Source organism: Trichechus manatus, unplaced genomic scaffold, assembly GCF_000243295.1.
Source record: "Trichechus manatus latirostris isolate Lorelei unplaced genomic scaffold, TriManLat1.0 scaffold00189, whole genome shotgun sequence".
NCBI lineage: Eukaryota > Metazoa > Chordata > Mammalia > Sirenia > Trichechidae > Trichechus > Trichechus manatus.
Genome location: NW_004444125.1, coordinates 4,097,166 through 4,117,428, shown reverse-complemented (window position 1 = coordinate 4,117,428; position 20,263 = coordinate 4,097,166). Strand labels below are relative to the sequence as shown.

The following is a 20,263-nucleotide window of genomic DNA, read 5'->3' as shown; positions in this document are numbered from 1 at the left end:
CACACACACAGTTTGTGGTAATTCATTACAGTAGCAATAGAAAACTAATCAGAGGCCTTGTTGGCCATTTGCATATCCTCTTTGGTGAAATGTCCGAGTCCTTTGCCCGTTTTTTGGATTGAGTTGTTTGTCTTTTTTTTTTATTAAGTTGTAGAACTTTTTTTATGTATTTTGGATATTAGACCTTTGTTGGATATCTGGTTCCTGAAAATTTTCTCCTATTCTGTAGGTTATCTTTTTACTTTGTTGATAAAGTCCTTTGATGAACAAAAGTAGTTAATCTTTATGAGATCCCATTTATCTATTTTGTCTTTTCCTGCTCATGCTGTTGTTTTTGTATCTGACAGTCCATCATTAAAAACTAGGTCCCACAGCCACACCCCTATATTTTCTTCTAAGAATTTTATGGTTTTAGTTTTCACATACAGGTCCTTGATCCATTTTGAATTTTTTTTGTGTATAGTGTTAGGAATGGATCCTGATTCATTCTTCTGCATGTGGAAATGCAATTTTCCTGGCACCATTTATTGAAGAAACTCTTTCTTCCCCATTTAATTGACTTAGCACCCTTGTCAAAAATCAATTGACCATAGATGTATGGATTTTTTTCTGTGCTCTCAATTCTATTCCATTGCTCTGTATGTCTATTATTATACCAGTACCAGGCTGTTTTAATTACTGTGTCTTATAGTATGTTTTGTAATCAGAAAGTGAGTCCTACTTTAGCCTTCTTCAGGATTAGCTATTTGGGGGTTTGTTGTCCTTCCATATACATGTGAGAATTGGCTCTTCCATTTCTGTAAAGAAGGCTGTTGGAATGTTGATGGGGATTGCATTAAATTTATAAATTGCTTTGGATAGTATTGACATCTTAGCTATATGAAGGCTCCCAATCCATGAACACAGAATGTCCTTCCATTTATTTAGGTATTCTTTAATTTAGCAATGTTTTATAGTTTTCTGTATATAAGCCTTTCACCTTCCTGGTTAGACTTATTCCTAGATGCTCTATTCTTTTAGGTGCTACTGTAAATGGTAATGTTTCCTTAATTTTCTTTCCCACTTGCTCATTGCTGATGTACAGAAACTCACCTGATTTTGTGTGTTGACCTTGTACCCTGCTACTTTGCTGAATTCGTTTATTAGTTCTGATAGCTTTCTTGTGGATTCTTTGAGGGGTTTCTATGTATAGGATCTTGTCATCTGTGAAAAGGGATAGTTTTACTTCCTGCTTCCCAATTTGAAGCAGGAAGTAAAAAAATTCCCCCCCCTTTTTTTTCCTTAGCCTACTTGCTCTGGCTAGGACTTCCAGAAGGATGTCAAATAGCAGTGGTGAGAGTGGACATCTCTTTCTTGTTCCTGATCCTGCTGAGGAAGCTCTCAGTCCTTATCTGTTGAGTGTGATGTTGTTGTTAGGTGCTGTCGAGTCGGTTCTAGCTCACAGCAACCCCATGTACAACAGAACGAAACACTGCCCAGTCCTGTGCCATCCTCACAAATGTTATGTTTGAGCCCTTGTTGCAGCCACTGTGTCAGTCCATCACTGTGTGATGTTACCTGTAGGTTTTTCATAAATGTCTTTTATTATATTGAGGAATTTTCCTCCTATCTTTATCTTGTTGTTTTTATTACAAAAGGGTGTTAAATTTTGTCCAGAGCATTTTCTGCATTGATTGAGATGATCATGTGGTTATTTTCCTTTGTTCTATTAATGTGGTGTATTACATTGTTTGATTTTCTAATCTGTAACCACCCTTGCGCTCCTGGGATAAATCTCACTTGATCATGGTATAGAATCCTTTTAATACGTTTTTGGATGTGGTTTGTTAGTATTTTATTGGATATATCGGTCTGTAGTTTTCTTTTTTTGTGGTGCCCTGTCTGGCTTTGGTATCAGGGTTATGCTTGCCTCGTAGAATGAGTTAGGGAGGATTAGAGTCACTTCTTCTATAAATGTTTGGTAAATTTCTTAGTGAAGCCATCTGGTCCAGGACTTTTCTTTGTTGGGAAGTGTTTGATTACTGATTCTGTCTCATCACTTAGGGTCTGTTGAGATCTGCTAGTTCTTCTTGAGTAAATGTAGGGAGTTTATGTGTTTCAAGGAGTTTGTTCATTTCCTGTAAGTTATCTAATTATTTGGCATACAACAACTGTTCATAGTATTCCCTTACAATCCTTTTTGTTTCCGTAAGGTCTGTTGTAATATCCCCATTTTCATGTCTAATTTTAGATGTTTGCATCTTCGCTCTGTTGTTCTTTGTCATTCTAGCCAAAGGTTTGTTGATTTTATTGATCTTTTCAAAAAACCAACTCTGGTTTTGTTGATTCTCTGTTTTGCTCTTCTCTATTTCATTTTGTTTTTGCTCTGAACTTTATTATTTCCTTTCTTCTGGTAGCCTTGGGCATAGTTTACTCTTCTTTTTCTAGTTCCTCAAGTTGTAGAGTTAGGCTATTAATTTGGGATCTTTCTTCTTTTTTAATGTAGGTGTTTATTGCTATAAATTTCCATCTGAGTACTGCCTTTGCTGCATCCCGTAAGTTTTGGTATGTTGTACTTTCATTCTACTTCAACCCTAAGTATTTTTTTATTTCTCTGTTTATTTCTTCTTTGACCCATTGGTTGCTTAAAAAAATTTTTTTTTTTTCAAAGCCATTGCTATTGAGTTGATTCTAACCCATAGGGACCCTAGAGGACCGAGTAGAACTGCCCTATAGGGTTTCCAAGGAGTGGCTGGTGGATTTGAATTGCTGACCTTTTGGTTAGCAGCTGTATCACTTAACTACTGTGCCATCAGGGTTCCATTGGTTGCTTACTAGCGTGTTATTTAGCTTACACATATTTGTGTATCATTGTTATTTTAATTTGCAATTCCCTGATGATGTATGATGTGCATCTTTTCATATGCTTATTTGCCATCTGTGTGTGTTTTTTTGCTAAGGTGTCCAGTTCTCTGCTCGTTTTGTAATTGAGTTGTTTGTTTTCTTATAAGTGTGTTAGAGTTCCTTTGAAATGAAGCAACCAGGATGGAAATAATGAGGATGTTCACACATTGTGAAGAATGTAATCAATGTCACTGAACAATTTTTTTTCAATTTTTTTATTGTACTTCAGGTGAAGGCCCACAGAACAAATAGTTTCCCATGAAACAGTAGTACACATACGGTTCCATGACACTGGCCAACAACCCCACAACACGTCAACCGTCACTGAACAATTTGTTTAGGAATTGTTGAATGGGAAACTAAACTGCCACATAAATTTTCACTGAAAACACAATAAAATACTGTTTAAAAAGAAAGAGTTCCTTTGTTTATTTTGGATACAAGTCCTTTACCGGATACATGTTTTGCAAATATTTTCTTCCAGTCTGTGGCTTGTCTTTTCATTCTCTTAATAGATAACTTATATTTCATAAAAGAAGATCCCTTCTATTTCTCCTTTCTAAGAGGGTTTTTTTCATTAATGCATAATGGATTTTTTAATATATTTTCTGAATCTGTTGAAGTGATTATATGATTTTTCTCTTTAATTTTGTTGAAGTGGTAAATGAAATTGATTAAATGTTGAGTGTTTTAATAACCTTGCATTTCTGGTTTTTATACAGTTTGGTTGTAATGTATTACCCTTTTATATATCACAGGATTAGGTCTGCAGATATTTTGAGTAGAGTTTTTGCATCTGTGTTCCTGAGAGAGACTGGCCCATAATTTTCCCTTCTGGTAATGTCCTCCTCAGGTGTCGATAGCAGGGTCTTGCTGGTCTCATAAAATGAGTTGCAGTGTGATCTCTCTTTTTCTATTCTTTGAACAACTTTATGTAAGATTGGTATTATTTATTTCTTAACTGTTGGGTCTATCATCTATTATGAATTTAATATATTTAATAGCTATAGAACTATTAATAGTTTTCTGTTTTTTGCATCGTTTTAAAAAAAAATTGCCATGTCAAATATATTGGCATAATATTCTTTTTTCTTGTGGTAAAAATATACGTAACAGAACTTTTGCCAATTCAACAATTTTACATTTATTATTCAGTGACATTGATTACATTCTTCATGTTGTGCAACCGTTATCACTGTCTTTTTCAGAATCATTCCACCACCATTAACATAAACTCAGTGTCCTCTAAGCAGTAACGCCCGATTTACCTCTGGTTTCTATTTGCCTATTTTGTATAAGTGAGATCATACACTATTTGTCCTTTTGTGATTGATTTATTTCACTCAGTGTAATGTTTTCAGTGTTCATCCATATTGTGGCATATATCAGGACTTCATTTCTCTTTATGGCTAATATTCCATTGTATGGATATACCACATTTTGTTTATCCAGTCATTTGTTGATGGATATTTACCTTTCCATATTTTGGCTATCGTGCACAGTGCTACAGTGAACATTGGCGTACAGGTTTCTGTTTGCTTTCAATTCTTTTGGGTATACCTAGGATTAGGATTGCTGGATCACATGGTAGTTGAACATTGCTATGTTCAACTTTTTGAGGAACCACCAAACTATTTTCCACAGTGGCTGTACCACTTTGCATTCCCCACCGGCAATGGACGAGAGTTCCAGTTTCTCCAGACCTCGCCAATACCTGTTGTTTTCCTGTTTCTTTTTTTACTTTTTTTTGCTTTTAATAGCCATTCTGATAGGGATAAAGTGGTATCTCATTGTGGTTTTGATTTACATCTCCTGGTTAAGTGCTCAACTACTAGCCAGAAGGTTGGGTCTTCAAACCCACCCAGAGATGCGTCAGAGGATGGACCTGGTGATCTGCTGCCGAAAGGTCACAGCCTTGAAAACCCTACACAGCAGTTCTCTTGTGCGCACGTGGGGTTGCATGAGTCATAATTGACTTGATGGCAGGTAACAACAACCGCAACAATGGTGAAATGTCTGTTCAAGTCTTGCTCAGTTTTTAGATTGAGTTCTTTGTCTTTTTGTTGTTGTAGACTTTTTTAATGTATTTTGGATATTAAGCTCTTAACATATACATGATTCTGAAAATTTTTCTCCTGTTCTGTAGGTTGTCTTTTCACTTTGTTGATGGAGTCCTTTGATGAACAAAAGCATTTAAATTTTTGAGGTCACATTTATCTATTTTGTCTTTGGCTGCTCATGCTTTTCGTGTCATAACTGATAGTCCATTATTAAAAACTAGATCTTGTAACCAAACCCCTATGTTTTCTTCTATGAGTTTTATGGTTTTAGTTCTCATGTTCAGGTCCTTGATCCATTTTGAATTGTTTTCTGTACATGGTGTTAGGCATGGATCGTGTTTCATTCTTTTTCATGTGGAAATCTAATTTTCCTATCACCATTTATTGAAGAGACTCCTCTTTTCCCACTTAATGGACTTAGCACCCTTGTAGCAAATCAGTTGAGCATAGATGTATGAGTTTATTTCTGCACTCTTAATTGTATTCCATTTGTCTGTATGTCTTTCATTATACCAAAACCATGTTGTTTTGGTTACTGTAGCTTTATAGTATGTTTCAAAATCAGAAGTGTGAGTTCTCCTAATAATATTCTTCTGTTTTTTTTTTTTTTACGTCTGTGGGATCTGAAGTGATGTCTTTTATTCATTTCTGGTTTTTTTTTTTTTTAATTTAAAAAATTTTTTTATTGTTTATTAGGTGAAAATTTTACAGAGCAAATTAGTTTCCTATTCAGTAGTTTCTACCTAACGTGTCCCGTGATATTGGTTTCTTTCCCTACAGTGTGTTAGCACTCTCCCCACTTCTGTTCTAAGTTCTCAGTTTTCTTTCGTCCTGATTGTCTATCGCTTCCTGCCTTCTCATTTTTGCTTTTGGGCAAATGTTGCCCTTTTGATCTCTTATAACTGATTGTTCTAAGGAGCACATATTCCTCTTGGGTGTTATTGTTCATTTTATGGGCCTGTCTATGGTTTGACTGATCTGGTATTATTTTTTTGTGCCTTCACTTTTCTTGATGAGTCTTATCAGGTGTTATTTATTTATAGGTCTCTTCAAAGAGCAAACTTTTGGTTTTGTTAATCTGCTCTAGTATACGTTTTTCCTATCCCATTAATTTCTGCTCTTTATTATTTTCTTCTTTGATTTAGTTTAGTTAGATTCGGGTTTTTTTTTTTTTTTGTAGGCATGTGGATGTCCAGCTGTTCCAGCAACATTTGTTGAAAAGCCTATTCTTTCTTTTTTGAATTGTCTTAAAATAGATGCTTAGATCCTCAGTTTTCAGTCTGGTGGTGCAGTGGTTAAGCACTTGGCTGCTAACTGAAAGATTGGCAGTTTGAACCTACCAGCCGCTCTGCGGTAGAAAGATGTGACGGTCTGCTTCTGTAAAGATTTACAGTCTTGGAAACCCTATGGAGCAGTTCTACTCTGTCCTATAGGGTCGCTGTGAGTCAAAATCGACTTGATGGCAATGGGTTTGGGTTTTTTTGTTAAGACTTTCAGTTTTCCCGTAGGCATGCCTTTATCTGCATCCCATATATTTTGATATGGCATATTTTCATTTTCACTTCTTTCATTATCGTTCACTTCTAAAGTATATTTGATTTCTTCTTTGACTCATCAGTTATCTAGAAGCGTATTGCTTAATTTCCTAAAATATGAGGATTTTCTTGTCATTTTTGTTATTCATTTTTAGCTTAATTCCATTGTGGTTAGAGAGCATACTCTATATTATTTCAGTCTTTTGAAATTTGCCAAAACTTGCTTTATGACCTAGTATAGTTAAGAAGAAGCCCTGGTGGCACAACAGTTAAGTGCTTGGCTGTCAACTGAAAGGTTGCCAGTTCAAACTTACCCAGCAGCTCTTTGGGAAGAAGACCTGGCAGTCTGTTCCTGTAAAGATTACAGCCTAGAAAACCCTATAGAGCAGTTGTACTCTGTCATGTGGGGTCGTTATGAGTTGAAAATCAACTCAGTGGCACCCAACATGTATGGTCAGTTTGGTAAGTGTTTCATGTGCACTTGAAAAGAATGTGGGGTTATTTTGCAGTTATTTGGTATAGAGTTTTTTCTGTTTTTTTTTAATTGTTGTACTTTAAGTGAAAGTTTACAATTCAAGTTAATCTCTCATACAAAAATTTATACATACACTGTTATGTGACCCTAATTGCTCTCCCTATACTGTGACAGCACACTCCACCCCTCCACCCCAATCTCTCGTGTCCACCCAAGCAGCTCCTGACCCTCTCTGCCCTCCCATCTTACCTCCGGACAGAAGCTGCCCATCCAGTCTCATGTATCTACTTGAGCTAAGAAACACACTCCTCACTTAATGTCCCATAGCCCAGTCTAATCTTTGTCTGAAGAGTTGGCCTCAGGAATGGTTTTAGTTCTGGGTAGACAGAGTCTGGGGGCCATGCTTTTTCGGGTTCCTCCAGTCTCAGTCAGACCATTAAATCTGGTCTTGTTACTAGAATTTGAGTTCTGCTCCCCACTTTTCCCCTGCTCCATCAGGGACTCTCTGTTGTGTTCCCTGTCAGGGCGGTCATTTGTGGTAGCCGGGCACCATCTGCTTCTTCTGGTCTCAGGCTGATGCAGTCTCTGGTTTATGTGGCCCTTTCTGTCTCTTGGGCTAATACTTTCCTTGTGACTTTGGTGTTCTTCATTCTCCTTTACTCCAGGCTGGTATAGAGTTTTATATATCAGTCAATTCAAGTTTATTAATTATACAAATTTTCTATATATTTATTGATTTTGTTTACTTATTCTGAGGGTCCCTGGTGGTGCAATGGTTAAGAGCTCAGCTGCTAACCAAAAACTCAGCAGTTGGAGTCCACCAGCCACTCCTTGGAAACTCTATTGGGCAGTTCTGTTATGTCCTGTAGAGTTGCTGCCAGTCAGAATGGACTTGATGGCAACCAGTTGGTTTGGTTGGTTGGATTCTATCAGATACTGAGAGGGGTGTGTTAAAATCTCCCACTATAATTGTGGATTTATCTATTTCTCCATTTAGTTTTGTCAGTTTTTACTTTATATATTTTGAGACTGTATATTATCTTGGTTTGCATAAGGTTTAACTGGAAAAAAGATTCTCTTACTAAATAAAGTTAAAGACTCATTGATATAAGTAAATGGACCCCTATATTTAGGAAACTTAAGGCGTGCTGTATCCATACTTGGTTTTTATCCAGCAGAAGTCTTGGCTGCTTATCAAAACTGATTTCAATTAAAGATTGTGCATAAGCTGTGGCTGAAATTTGGGCCATCACCTTTTAACTATACATAATTACAACTCATTGCCATTTATTAACCTGACACTTCTTTGCAGAACTAAAGGACCTTGGATTCTTGGGTAAGGAAGAATTTGAATACTGTATTTAGGATTTCCTTTGCTTTTTTCATGTGGTATGTGGGATTAAGTAGCACAGAAGTGAAGTAAAATGAAAAAATAGTTTATAAATACATATGTTAATCTGTTCCTTAGTTTTCTTTTATTTGAGGTGTTTTTAGAGCTACAGTGTGGTTTTTGTTTGTTTTCCAACTTTTATAGACGGAGTTGAAGTTTCATATCTACTTGAATTCTCAGTAATTTTATGACTGCTCAAACTCCCAAGATGGCATTTACTTGAAGTTTTCATATTTATGAGTTGAATGCACTTAATAACTTTGGGTTCTCTCCTGATGAAAGTGTTAAGGTTAGCCAGTGTCTTCTCTGTCAGTGCTCTAATCTAACACTGTGTAAAACAGCTGAATATAATGTTGTTTCTAACACATTATAAATGTCAGAAGACTTTTGTAAACGTACTGTGTTTTGTGATACTTTTAGAGACTGGGCTACAATGACATTTATTAGTGAACTAAAAACTACTCCATAACAAAAGTTTAAATGATACTTTTATTTATTTAGTCAATATATTTTGAGCGGAGAGGGGTTCCATGCTGTTTTACTAAGAATTTTTCATTTTCTGTAAGTCTTTCTTTTATTAAAGAAAATTAATTTTGGACTCTTGGTTAAACATGGATGTTGGAACATATGCATTTATTTCTTTTTCTTCCCTAAACTTACCACTAAAATGACAGTAAAAGTAGTAAAGGCATAAACACAGAGAATGGAAGAGGTAACATAACAGCAGACAAGAGAAGTGAAATTTTAGAAACTTTAGAAAGCAGATGGATGAGTTATAATCAATTTAGCAGAACAGTTTTGATGGAATATAATATTTGATCATAAGATTGAACTAGAATTTACTTAATCACACCCCTAATGTTGAATCATATATATCATTTTTAGTGGCTGTATAATCGTTTATCATAATGTACTTAACTATTCCTTCATTAATGGACATTTAGGTTCTTCAGTTTTTCACTGTTATAAATAGCATCCCATGCAACTAGTCTTTAAATAAATATTTTTTTTTTTTTTTTAGAATTGATTTCTCAAAATTACTGAATCAAAGTTATGCCCTTTATGGGTATTGTTCCATGCTGCCAGATTGCTTTCTAAAGCCTGTTTTCATTATTACCAGTAATACGTGAACTTTCCCGTCATCACATCCTAACCAACATCCAGTTTACCTTAAGGTGTTCACTCTGGGGAGGGACAGGTAGTGCTTGTGGTGATGACTCGGGGGCTAATAGTAAGTACTTAGGTCGGGGAGAGTGTACCATAACATGAATAACAAGTGTATTGATCTGCCAGTAAAGCCTAACAGGCTACCTTATCATGGCCAGGTTATGATAAACACAGATGCTATGAGTTTAGAGGAAGGGGAGATTTCCTTCAGCTGGGGTGCTCAGTGAAGACCTCATTCAGAAAACAAGGATTTGTACTAACATGAGGAAGATTTGAAGAGGAAAATCTGGATAGCCAAATGAGGGCTGTATCAGTTTGGGTCCAATCAGGATTCAGAAACTACACAGTAATTTTTATTTATTTATTTATTTTTTATTGTACTTTAGGTGAAGGTTTACAGAACAGATAGTTTCTCGATAAACAGTCAGTACACATATTGTTTTATGACATTGGTTAACAGCCCCACAACGTGTCAACCCTCTCTCTTCTCGAACTTTTTTTCTGGTGAAAATATACATAGCCAGAGATACACCATTTCAAAAATTTCTACATGCACAGTTCAGTGACATTGATTACATTCTTCAATTGTGCTCTTATTCTCACTTTAGATGAAGGTTTACAGAACAAAATAGTTTCTCATTAAACAGTACATGTGTTGCCCTATGACAATGGTTAACAACCCCACTACATGTCAACACTGTCCTTACTCAAACTTGGGTTCCCTATCACCAGCTTTCCTGTCCCCTTCTGCCTTCTGACCGTTGTCCCTGGACTGCTGTGCCTCATTGGTCCCATTTTGTTTTATGGGGCTGTCCAATCCCTGGCTGAATGGTGAACCTCAGAAGTGACTTCACCAGTGAGCTAAAAGGGTGTCTGGGGGCCATACTCTCGGGGTTTCTCCAGTCTCTTTCAGGCCAGTAAATTGGTCTTTTTTTTTTTTTTTTGTGCTACACAGTAATTTAAGTGGGGAGTTTAATATAAAGAATTATTAAGTTGTGATAGGAGAGCAGCTATAAAGATGGCAAGAGAACTCTGAAAGATACCCTGAGGTTGAGGGAAAGCACCCAAAGAAGAGAAAATTTGGAACAAGGTTTCAGACTTCATTGAAGAAGGTTTGGTTACAGCCCATTGGATGGTAGAGAGATTTGCTGGGTTGCCTGGGCCAGAGCTGGCCCACAGTCACTGTGTCAACAGGCAAGCCAAGGCGGTTGGGAGGGTACGCAGAGGGAGTCAAAGCACCGCTGAGGCGTGAGACTTGGAGTGTATGGAGTCCGTGTCGGGAGAGCCATAGAACAGGTCTCAGAGCTCAGGCAGGTTGAGACTGGTAGGTGGGCACAGAGGGAATTGGCTGCACTGAGAGAGTTGGGTTATCACTTTGGGTGCTGCTGGAACCAGGAGTTGGAGAGACCATCCTGTGAAAGAACCTAGAGTGCTGTTGTGTATGGCTTGGGCCAGGGCAGTTCCAGGCTGCTGTGTAGGACAAGGATTGGCTGGTTGGCTCACTTAGAAGGCAGGCTTGCAGGTTCCCCCCTGTGTGCATATGGGGCTGGAGGGAGTTGTGGGGAGCAGCGAGCTGGTCTGGCGCGTAAACCTGTACCGTCTGGGGCTCTGGGTACGCCACTGCTGCCTAAGTAGAGAGCTGGAGAAGGAGAAAATGCATGGTGGCTGGCCAGACGCTGGTGAAAGCTACAGGTACCTAGCACTGGAGCAGGGTTTCTCAGCCTCAGCACTGGTGACTCTTTGGGTTGGATCATTCTTTGTTGTAGGGGTGTCCTGTGTTTTGTAGACTGTTTAGCAGCACCCCTGGTTTCTACCCACTAGATACCAGTAGTACCTGTACTTTGCCATTGAGTTGATCTGGACTCATGGCAACCCTATAGGACAGAGTAGACCTGCCCTATAGGGTTTTCAAGGCTCTAATCTTTACAAAAGCTGACTGCCACATCTTTCTCCCATAGAGCTCTGGCTGGTGGGTTCGAGCCAACCTTTTAGTTAGCAGCCAAACACTTAACAACTGCGCCACCGGGGCTCCAGTAGTACTCCCCCACCCCCCCAATATGATAACAAAAAATATCTTCAAATATTGCTAAATGTCCTCTGGTAACAAAATTATCTCCAGTGGAAACCCACTGCACTAGAGAAACCTAGGGGCTGAGCTGTGGAGGGAAAAATAAAAGCAAGCTCTGCAGGAACTTGTTGAGAGAGCACACTGAAACCAGGAAAGAACACTCCTTCCTTCTGTAACGTCTCTCCAGCACCCTCTAGTGACAAAGCTTAACATGTCAGCTGGTAAAGGAAAATATTTAAAGGGCCCAGATCCATTTTCCCAAAGCAGGCAATGAAGGATTTGGAGCTGAGAGTCAATAGATTGATACCTGGCACATTCCAGAAAGCATTCTGTAAGTGATTGGGAAATAAAATAATGAGCAAAGTTACAGGAGGAGGAAAATGTGAAAACACTGAGGAAATGCAGGAACAAGACAGCCTGGAGTACAAGGTTGGTATGAAGCGTAGGAGGGGAGAAACCTACAAAGGTACTTTGAGTCTTAATTCAGGACAGCTGTCAGTGAATGGCATAAAGAGGAAAATTGAAAGACCACTGGTGATCTGAGGCATGGTGCTGTTGATAAGACATAGGGAAGGCAGGGGTGGAAATGGAGGTAGAAATAATTTAGGACTGCAGTTTTGCACATACATAGATTATTTAGGAAGTTGTTCACCTTGTTATCTCATATCCTTGTTTTTTTTTTCCTTCACAGACACGTTTAATAATTTGACAATGTGGTATTTTAATAATACTTATAATACATGTACTACTTAACAATAATAATACATATTAGATATGCTTACGGAATTTGGGACAAGAGAGGATTAATAGAGGAAGGATATGATCATACACTGAAATGAGGAAAAGACCGTAAAGGAGTTCACTGTCCCTCTTATAGTTCTACCATGGAAAATATGAGGGCAAGCCATAACCTCTACTTTTTTTTTTCCCCCGTAAGTCTTCACTAGGTGAAGGTAGGAGGACTTTTTTCACTGGTAAAGCCCATAGCTATAAGAGAATTCCCTCAGAGAGAAAGTGGACGTGTTATCCATGGTTAGTTATTGCCCATTTAGACTGGAGGGGGAAGATGTGGGGAAGATCAATTCGATTTTGATTCAGACCCATCTGTAGTTGTTTTTTTTTTTTTTTGGTCAAATCTATGTCTCTTGTATTTTGCTTTAATATTCTTGCAATCCTGTAATCCAGAATTGCTAAATAGTCTTCTATTTCCCGTATCTATTTGTGGTGTCTCTTCCTACTTATATTGAAATTTGACTTTTTTATTCTTAACTCTTTTCTTCAGCTCAAGGTTTTACATTTTAGTGACTCTTCACACAGTTTTTCTTTCCTTACCTAGAAATGGACTCAAAAATCAAGGAAGAAATCCCTGTGCATGAGGAATTCGTTTTGTGTTGTGGAATTGAAACCCAGGTCCTGAAATGTGGGCCCTGGACTGACCTCTTAAGTGATCAAGGTGCCAATAGGCCTAAGGTGCTTATTTTCATTATTACTGGTAAGTATAGAAAATCTGAGTGAGAGACTTTATATGGACATTTATAACTATTTCTGATTTTAAAAACACCATTACAGGTTAATTATAGAGAATGTGGTAAATACAGGAAATCTTACAAAAGGAAAAAAAATCACTCAGTCCATTGATAACAAGTACTGTTAACACTTTGGTGGTTTTTTCTTTTTTTTCTATGCACTTATAATATGTATATTATGTTGTCCTGTGTGTGTGTGTGTGTGTGTGTATATGTATATGTATATATATGTATGTATGTACGTACATATATGTATAAAAAACCAAACCTGTTGCCGTCACTCGATTCCAACTCATAGAGACCCTATAGGACAGAGTAGAACTGCTCCATAGGGTTTCCAAGGAGTGGCTGGCATATTCAAACTGCCGATCATTTGGTTAGCAACCGAACTCTTAATCACTATGCCACCAGGGCTTATTTTATATATATATATATATGTATGTATGTATACACACACATACACATGCACACATTTATATTCACATGTATATATAATTTTGTAACCTGCTTTTTTTTTCCTTAACAATACTTAGAATATTTAGAATTTTATCAAATGTTTTTGATAGTTTATCAGTAACTTTTTCCTCTCATTTAAAGATGATTATGTGTTTATTGTAGCATATTTATTTATTCTGTCTTCTTGGTTTACTGGATTTGTGAACCAGGTCCTTTGTGGCCTTTGCTAGATCACTGTCAGTAGAATGTTAGGACTAGATACTTGCTTGCAAGTATTTAAAGCATTTTTTAAATTATGAGTGCGTTTGAACATATGTTTATAATCTTATTTGTGTTTCTTGTTCTGTTAACTGCTAGTTTGAAAACCTTGCCCGTTTTTTCAACTGTTATCAGTGTTTTCCTTATTGATTTGTAATAGGTTTTTATATTTAAAGTAAAATTGTGCTTTGTCTGTCATATGTAGCAAGAATCTTTCCCGGTTAGTCATTGACTACATTTATAGTATTTATTTGGTTGTGCAGTAAGTTTCATTGTTATGAAGTCAAAATTCATTTCTTCCTTTAAGACTTCTGGGTTTTATGACTTTCTAAGAAAAGCCTTCCCTACTCCAGGATTATACAGATTTCTCCCATGTTTTCTTCTAGTGGTTTTTTTTTTAATAATTGAGGTGAAATTCACACAGCAGTTAACCATTTGGGGCATTCACAGTGTTGTACAACCACCACCTCTCAAGTTTCAGAACTTTTTTATTCTCCCACAAAAACACGTTAAATAATTATGTAACCACTCCTCTTTTCTCCTTCTCCCCATCTCCTGGCAACTGGGAATCTGCTTTCTATCTTTGTGGATTTGCGTCTTGTGGTCATTTCATATAAAAGGGATCATACAGTATGTGACCTTTTGTGTCTGGCTTCTTTCACTTAGAATAATGTTTTCAAGGTTCATCCACATTGTAGCATGTATCATTACTTCATTCTTTTTTTATTGCTGAATAATATTCCATTGTATGTTTATTCCACAATTTGTTTATCTATTCAGCTGTTGAGGGACATTTGAGTTAAATCCATCTTGTAGCTGTTGTGAGTGGTGCTGCTATGAACATTGGTAAACAAGTATCTGTTCAAGTCCCTGTTTTCAGTTCTTCTGGGTATATACCTGAGAGTAGAATTGTTGGGTCATATGTAATTCTATGGTTAACTTTTTGAGGCACTGCTTAACTGTTTTCCATAGCAGCTACACCATTTTACATTCTCATCAGCAATGTACAAGGATTCCAATTTTCCACATTCTTTCCAATACTTGTTATTTTCCTTTTTAATTTTATTTTATTATAGCCATTTTGGTGGGTAGGAAATTGTGGTTTTGATTTCCATTTTCTTAATGACTAATGATGATAAACATCTTTTTATGTGCTTACTGGCCATTTGTATGTCTTCTTTGGAAAAATGTCGGTTCAGGTCCCTTGCTCGTTGTTTAACTGGATTGTTTGTCTTTTTCGTCAGTGAGTTATAAGAGTTCTTTATATATTCTGGATACTAAACTTTATCATTGTAGTAAGTTTGAAATTGGGACATTTGAGTCCTCTAGCTTTGTTTTTCTTTTTCAGTATTATTTTTTTGCTATTTAGAACCCCTTGCAATTCCATATAAATGTGAGGATTGGTTTTTCATTTCTGCATGAACATAGGATCTTTCCATTTATTTAGGTCTTCTTTAATTTCTTTCAACAGTGTTTTGTCGTTTTCAGGGTACAATTCTAATATTTTTGCAGTTTCATTTTTAACCTCTAAATGTGATGCATCTGTAATTTAAGTGCACATCCTGTATTCATGGATTGGAAGACTTAATATTTTTAAGATGGCAATACTCCCCAAAGCAACCTGCATATTGAGTGCAATCCCTATCAAAATCCCAATGGACTTTTTTACAGAAATGGAAGAGCTGAAAAATTCCTTAAATTTATACAGTAGTGCTCTCTACTTGGCCCATTAACCTTTATTATATAACCTGTCTTTTCCCTATTGGTTTAAAATGCCAACTTTAACATAAGTGGATTCTTGTGTGGCTGGAAGCCTGTTTCTGTACTCTTTTTCTTCTTGTGCTCATCATGTTTTTAACATTGTTAGGTGCCGTCGAGTCAGGTCCGACTCACAGTGACCCTGTGTACAGCAGAATGAAACGCTGCCCAGTCCTGCTCCATCCTCACACTCCCAGTCTTTGCTATTTGCAGCCACCGTATCAGCCTGTCTCATTGAGGGTCTTCCTCTTTTTCACTGACCCTCTACTTTACCAAGCATGATATCATTTCTTCGGGGACTGGCCCCTCCTGATAACATGATAGAATTGATGCATTTGAATTATGGCATTAGAATTGATTCATTTGAACTATGGTGTTGGCGAAGAATATTGAATATATCATGGACTGCCAGAAGAATGAACAAATCTGTCTTGGAAGAAGTATAGCCAGAATTCTCCTTAAAAGTGAGGAGGCGAGACTTCGTCTTATGTACGTTTTTTTTAATAGCTGTAGCTTTATAATACTTTTACGTATCTGGTAGCACTTGTCCTTGGTCACTTTTGTTCTTTTTCAGAATAGTTTTTGGCTTCTCACATGTTTATTTTCCCTATGATCTTTAGAATCACCTTTTTTAGTTCCAACAATATCCTCAAAGACAAACACTTTCAGCCCTGGTGTGTTCTTTTGTTATTTAGTCCGTATTTCTAAATGAAATAGTTACGTTGCTATTTATTGAGTTTCTTGAGCTTTTAATATTCGATATTATCTGTTGACTTCCTCCATGAAAGATGAGGATTAGCTTTCCTAATTTCCCCCTCCCCAAACACAAACATATTTCCCCCTCCCCCAATCTTCCTTTTATGGCTGTGTTGTAGTTTTTGGTTAGATCAGTATCCAGTGCCTTTACTGTTATGACTGCGTACATATTTCCACCTAAGCCTGTAAGATATTATGATTCCATTTCCTCTCTCGTACGTCTTTTTTGTTTTCCCTGGGTTAATGTTTGTCTCTTATATTTGCTTTTTTTTTTCTTTTTTTTCCTTTTTTTTTTTTCCTGTTTTAATCACTAACTTATACTGTTCTTACAAGTGAAAAAACAAAAGTCCTCTCAATATGTTTGAGTAATCAGTGTTTCTTTTTTCTTGGAGGTATCCCCTCCTGGACTCTCTGTTCTCTGGCTCCAGTCTGGAGTGATTCCTTTCCAGGCCTACACAGCTGTCATCCTGGGGATTCCCTGTGCTTTTCTCCTGGATTAAATCCCCTGTTTCCTGAATCCCATATTTTCCTCTTTCTTGATTTATTCTCTTGTTTGGGTGGAGTACATCTAGTGACTCCCTGAGAAGAGGCACATTGGGAAGTAATCTGTTAAAGATCTAGCATGTCAAGAATGTTTTTAGAATGATAGGCTGGAAGTAATTTTTCCTTAGAATTTTGAGGGCACTAATCATTATTTTCCACCTTCTTAGTTCTAGGATTCTGAAATTTCACAGTGAAATACTTTGGTACAGGCGGTTTTCATACTTTGTAATTGGTTCCATTTTAATCTAGAAACTCATGTACTTCAATTCTAAGAGCTCTTTTTTCTCTCCCCCCCCCCCTTTTTTTTTTGTTAAACAGTTTTCTGTTTAATGGATGCAGTATCATTTTCTTTGGCTTCTTGTGTTGTTGCGGTTTTCATTGAGTTTCTTTTCTTTTTTTTTCTGTTTGTTTGCATTAGTCCCTCTCTTTCCTCAAATGTCTGGTAATCTTTGACTATCCATTCACTTTTAAGAGCAAGGCACCAAAAAACTGATTGGAAGTTCTGTATTCAAGAGTGGACCTTGCCCATGGCTGTGCCTAAGGTGACCAGCCACCCTAGTTTGCCTGGGACCGAGGAGTTACTCAAGACACAGGACTTCCAGTGCAACACCAGGACACTCCTGGGCAAACCAGGATGGTTGGTCACTCTGGGTGAGCCTCTCTTCACTGGGGAACTCCCAGCTTTCAGTGTCTGTAGCTCTTTCTTGGATTGTTCAGTTTTCCCAGCAGGGGATCTTCCAGTGTCCTACTGAGGGGTGGAAAACTGACTGCTGATGTTCAGAGCTGAGTGGGGCAAAGCAGATTGGGAGTTTGACTTTTTAGTAACACTTCATCTAAACCATGTTCTCGCTATGGTACTTCCATTCTCAGCAAGCCTAAGGTTCCTGAATCCAAAATTTCTCTTTGGTTTAACCTCTTCCAGGAATAAACTTCAAGTCTTCTACCAGGATGTAACAGTCTTTTTGGAAACAGTCTGGCAAAATCTATGAAAATTAAAAATACACGTACTCTGCCAGTCGTGAGAGTTTGAAATTATAGGCATGAGAAGTGCTATTTCATAGAGCAGAGATTTGGAGGCCACAGTAAAAGATAGAACTGAGAGAATAAATAGAAACATTAACTTAAACTGGAGAAGGGTATCCTTCTGAGGCTGGGAGAAAGGTGGTGAAATTGGTTACTGAACTAGAGAAGTGTGAAAGTGTGTCAGAGGGAAGTGAAGAAGTATCTACCTCCTGACTTCTGTTTTCTCTGTTAAGTAAGAATTTGTTAAGGGTGAGGATGGTGCGGGGGGGTGAATAGGGGCTTTGAGGAAGGGGCTCAGTGATAGAATATTAGTGATTATTAGGGGCAGGAGGGAGGAGGATAAGGGGAGTTATTGCTTATGGAGCATTGAGCTTCTGCTTATGGTGATGCAAAATCTGCATTGACTATGGGTAATGGTTGCACAGCTGCTTAATGTAATTGATGTCAATAAGTTGCACACCTGTAAAAAGTTAAATTGGCAAATGGTATGTGTTAGATACATTTTACAACAACAGCAGCAGCAAAAAGAGCAGCTGCTGAGGCTGCTTATGTAAAGCCAAACACCTCACAGGATTTGATTCCTTGATTTGGAGATTTAGTGTCATGGTTTTACGGGACATCCCGGTTAATTGGCCTAAGAGCATGTTAGGGCTTCTGTTCTACCTCCTAGTTCATTGCGTAGAGGTCTTAAAAGCTTGCAAGCAGTTATCAAGGGTACAACAGTTGGTCTCTGTTCATCTGGAATAACAGAAGAAGGAGAGTCAGGAACAGAAAAAATGTAATGTGTGGTTAATTGCCTCCATGAAAAACTGCTTCCTTTGCCATGAGACCAGAAGAACTAGAACTATAGAACATTTTAAATCATTGTAATTCTGAGATGGTCATGTGACGATAATAGAATCACGTGACATGTTTTGTGTTGTGAGTACAGTGGTTATATCTCAAGCAGACGGCTTTGTGGATGTGGCTCCAGTTCTGTCCACATGGCAACCCTCTACCTAGATGCTGTGTGATTACCAGAAGCCACTGTCTCACATTAACTTGATATGTGGCAAAATTATCTGGAAGGCAAGAAGTCTGCAGTTGCAGTGTTGAATACTTAAAAGAGTTTATTGGCAATCAGAGTCTAGAGATGATCACTCAGCCTCTGTTATATGTTGCTCAGGTATTTGACTAGGTGTGTGTTCAAACATTTATCTATAACATGTTTTGATACAAACATTTGATAAAATGTTTTTAGTTGCATTTCTTTTTGGATTGTTTTGTAACATCCCTACACCTGTGTGCGTGTGCATGTGTGTGTGTGTGTGTGTGTGTGTATCTAATTTTAGTTGCGTAAAAAAGGCCCTTTATTTTTCTTTGTGGTTTCCCAACCAGGAAGTTTAGTTCATGGTTGATAAAATGTAAAACATAGGGCCTTAACATTCAAGTGGTGAAGTATGCAATGATATGTAAGCCTTTTGCATTGTACTTACCACTTCTGTCTCTGTTATAAGCTGGTTTTCCGTGTTACAATCATGGATTCAGTTCGAAAGGATTTACTGTATCTGAGTGCTACCTGCCCAACCTGGTGCTACTAGGTGCCACTTTGAAGAGAGGACTGTAAGAAGCCACGGCTGCATTTAAAAAACTTAAAATGTTTGGCTAGGTTAAGAAGACTTACCTAATAAGAAGTAGTTTATCTATATTGATTAAGTTTCTCTACTTATGATAGACATAAGAAGTAATAGAGTTGGGAGGGCCATAGTGTGAAGTTGCTGTATGTGTGATGGAATTTCTAGTGGTGGGCCAAAGGAGAAAGAGACGTAGCACAAGTCTAAGGGGCTAATTAGGAATTGCCAAGCCTAAGGGGTCTGTAGCTCCAGGCCTCCACATTGGAAAATATTATAAAAAGGAGTATTGTAAAAGGGAATAATAGAACCGGAGAAGTTGTTGTTAGCTGTCGTCTAGTCAGCCCCCAACTCATGATCTGTGCACAGTGGAAGGAAACACTTCCTGGTCCTGCGCCATCTCTATGATGGCTTGGGGATTGAACCTTTCTGATCCATAGGGTTTTCATTGGCTGGATTTCCAAAGTAGATTACAAGGCCTTTCTTCAACTGGAGAGGTACCTGTTCTTTTTTGATAGCTCTACTGTGTCATCTTACCTGCTCCTAGCCTCAGTTTTTTAATTATTGACTTTTCTCTACTTTATATATTTTTAAAAATTATTTAAAAATAATTTATTCAAACACATAAATGTGATTATGTACGTACTGCTTTAATTTTTAAGTGAAGGCCCTTTTTTTTCTTTCTTTTCCTTTTTTAGCTTGATTTCTTCTACTTGTCTCTCTAGCTACATCACCCTTTTCTCCCCCATTTAAGA

At 37.5% G+C, this 20,263-nt stretch overlaps 1 protein-coding gene across 6 annotated transcripts in view; it reads left to right on the top strand.

The window, feature by feature from the left end:
* Nucleotides 1–20,263, top strand: part of LDAH (lipid droplet associated hydrolase) — a 155,955-nt gene that overhangs the window by 11,632 nt on the left and 124,060 nt on the right. For 5 of the 6 annotated variants that reach the window (XR_002825796.1, XM_023741766.1, XM_023741768.1 and 2 more), the window contains exon 1: nucleotides 12,723–13,070. Coding sequence is in view for 5 of the 6 variants with exons in the window: in XM_023741766.1 (XP_023597534.1) it covers nucleotides 12,917–13,070 (154 nt within the window). In the remaining variant the exon portion in view is untranslated. Of the gene's footprint in view, nucleotides 1–12,722; nucleotides 13,071–20,263 lie in introns of those variants that run through there. The other variant, XM_023741765.1, reaches the window with a different exon arrangement.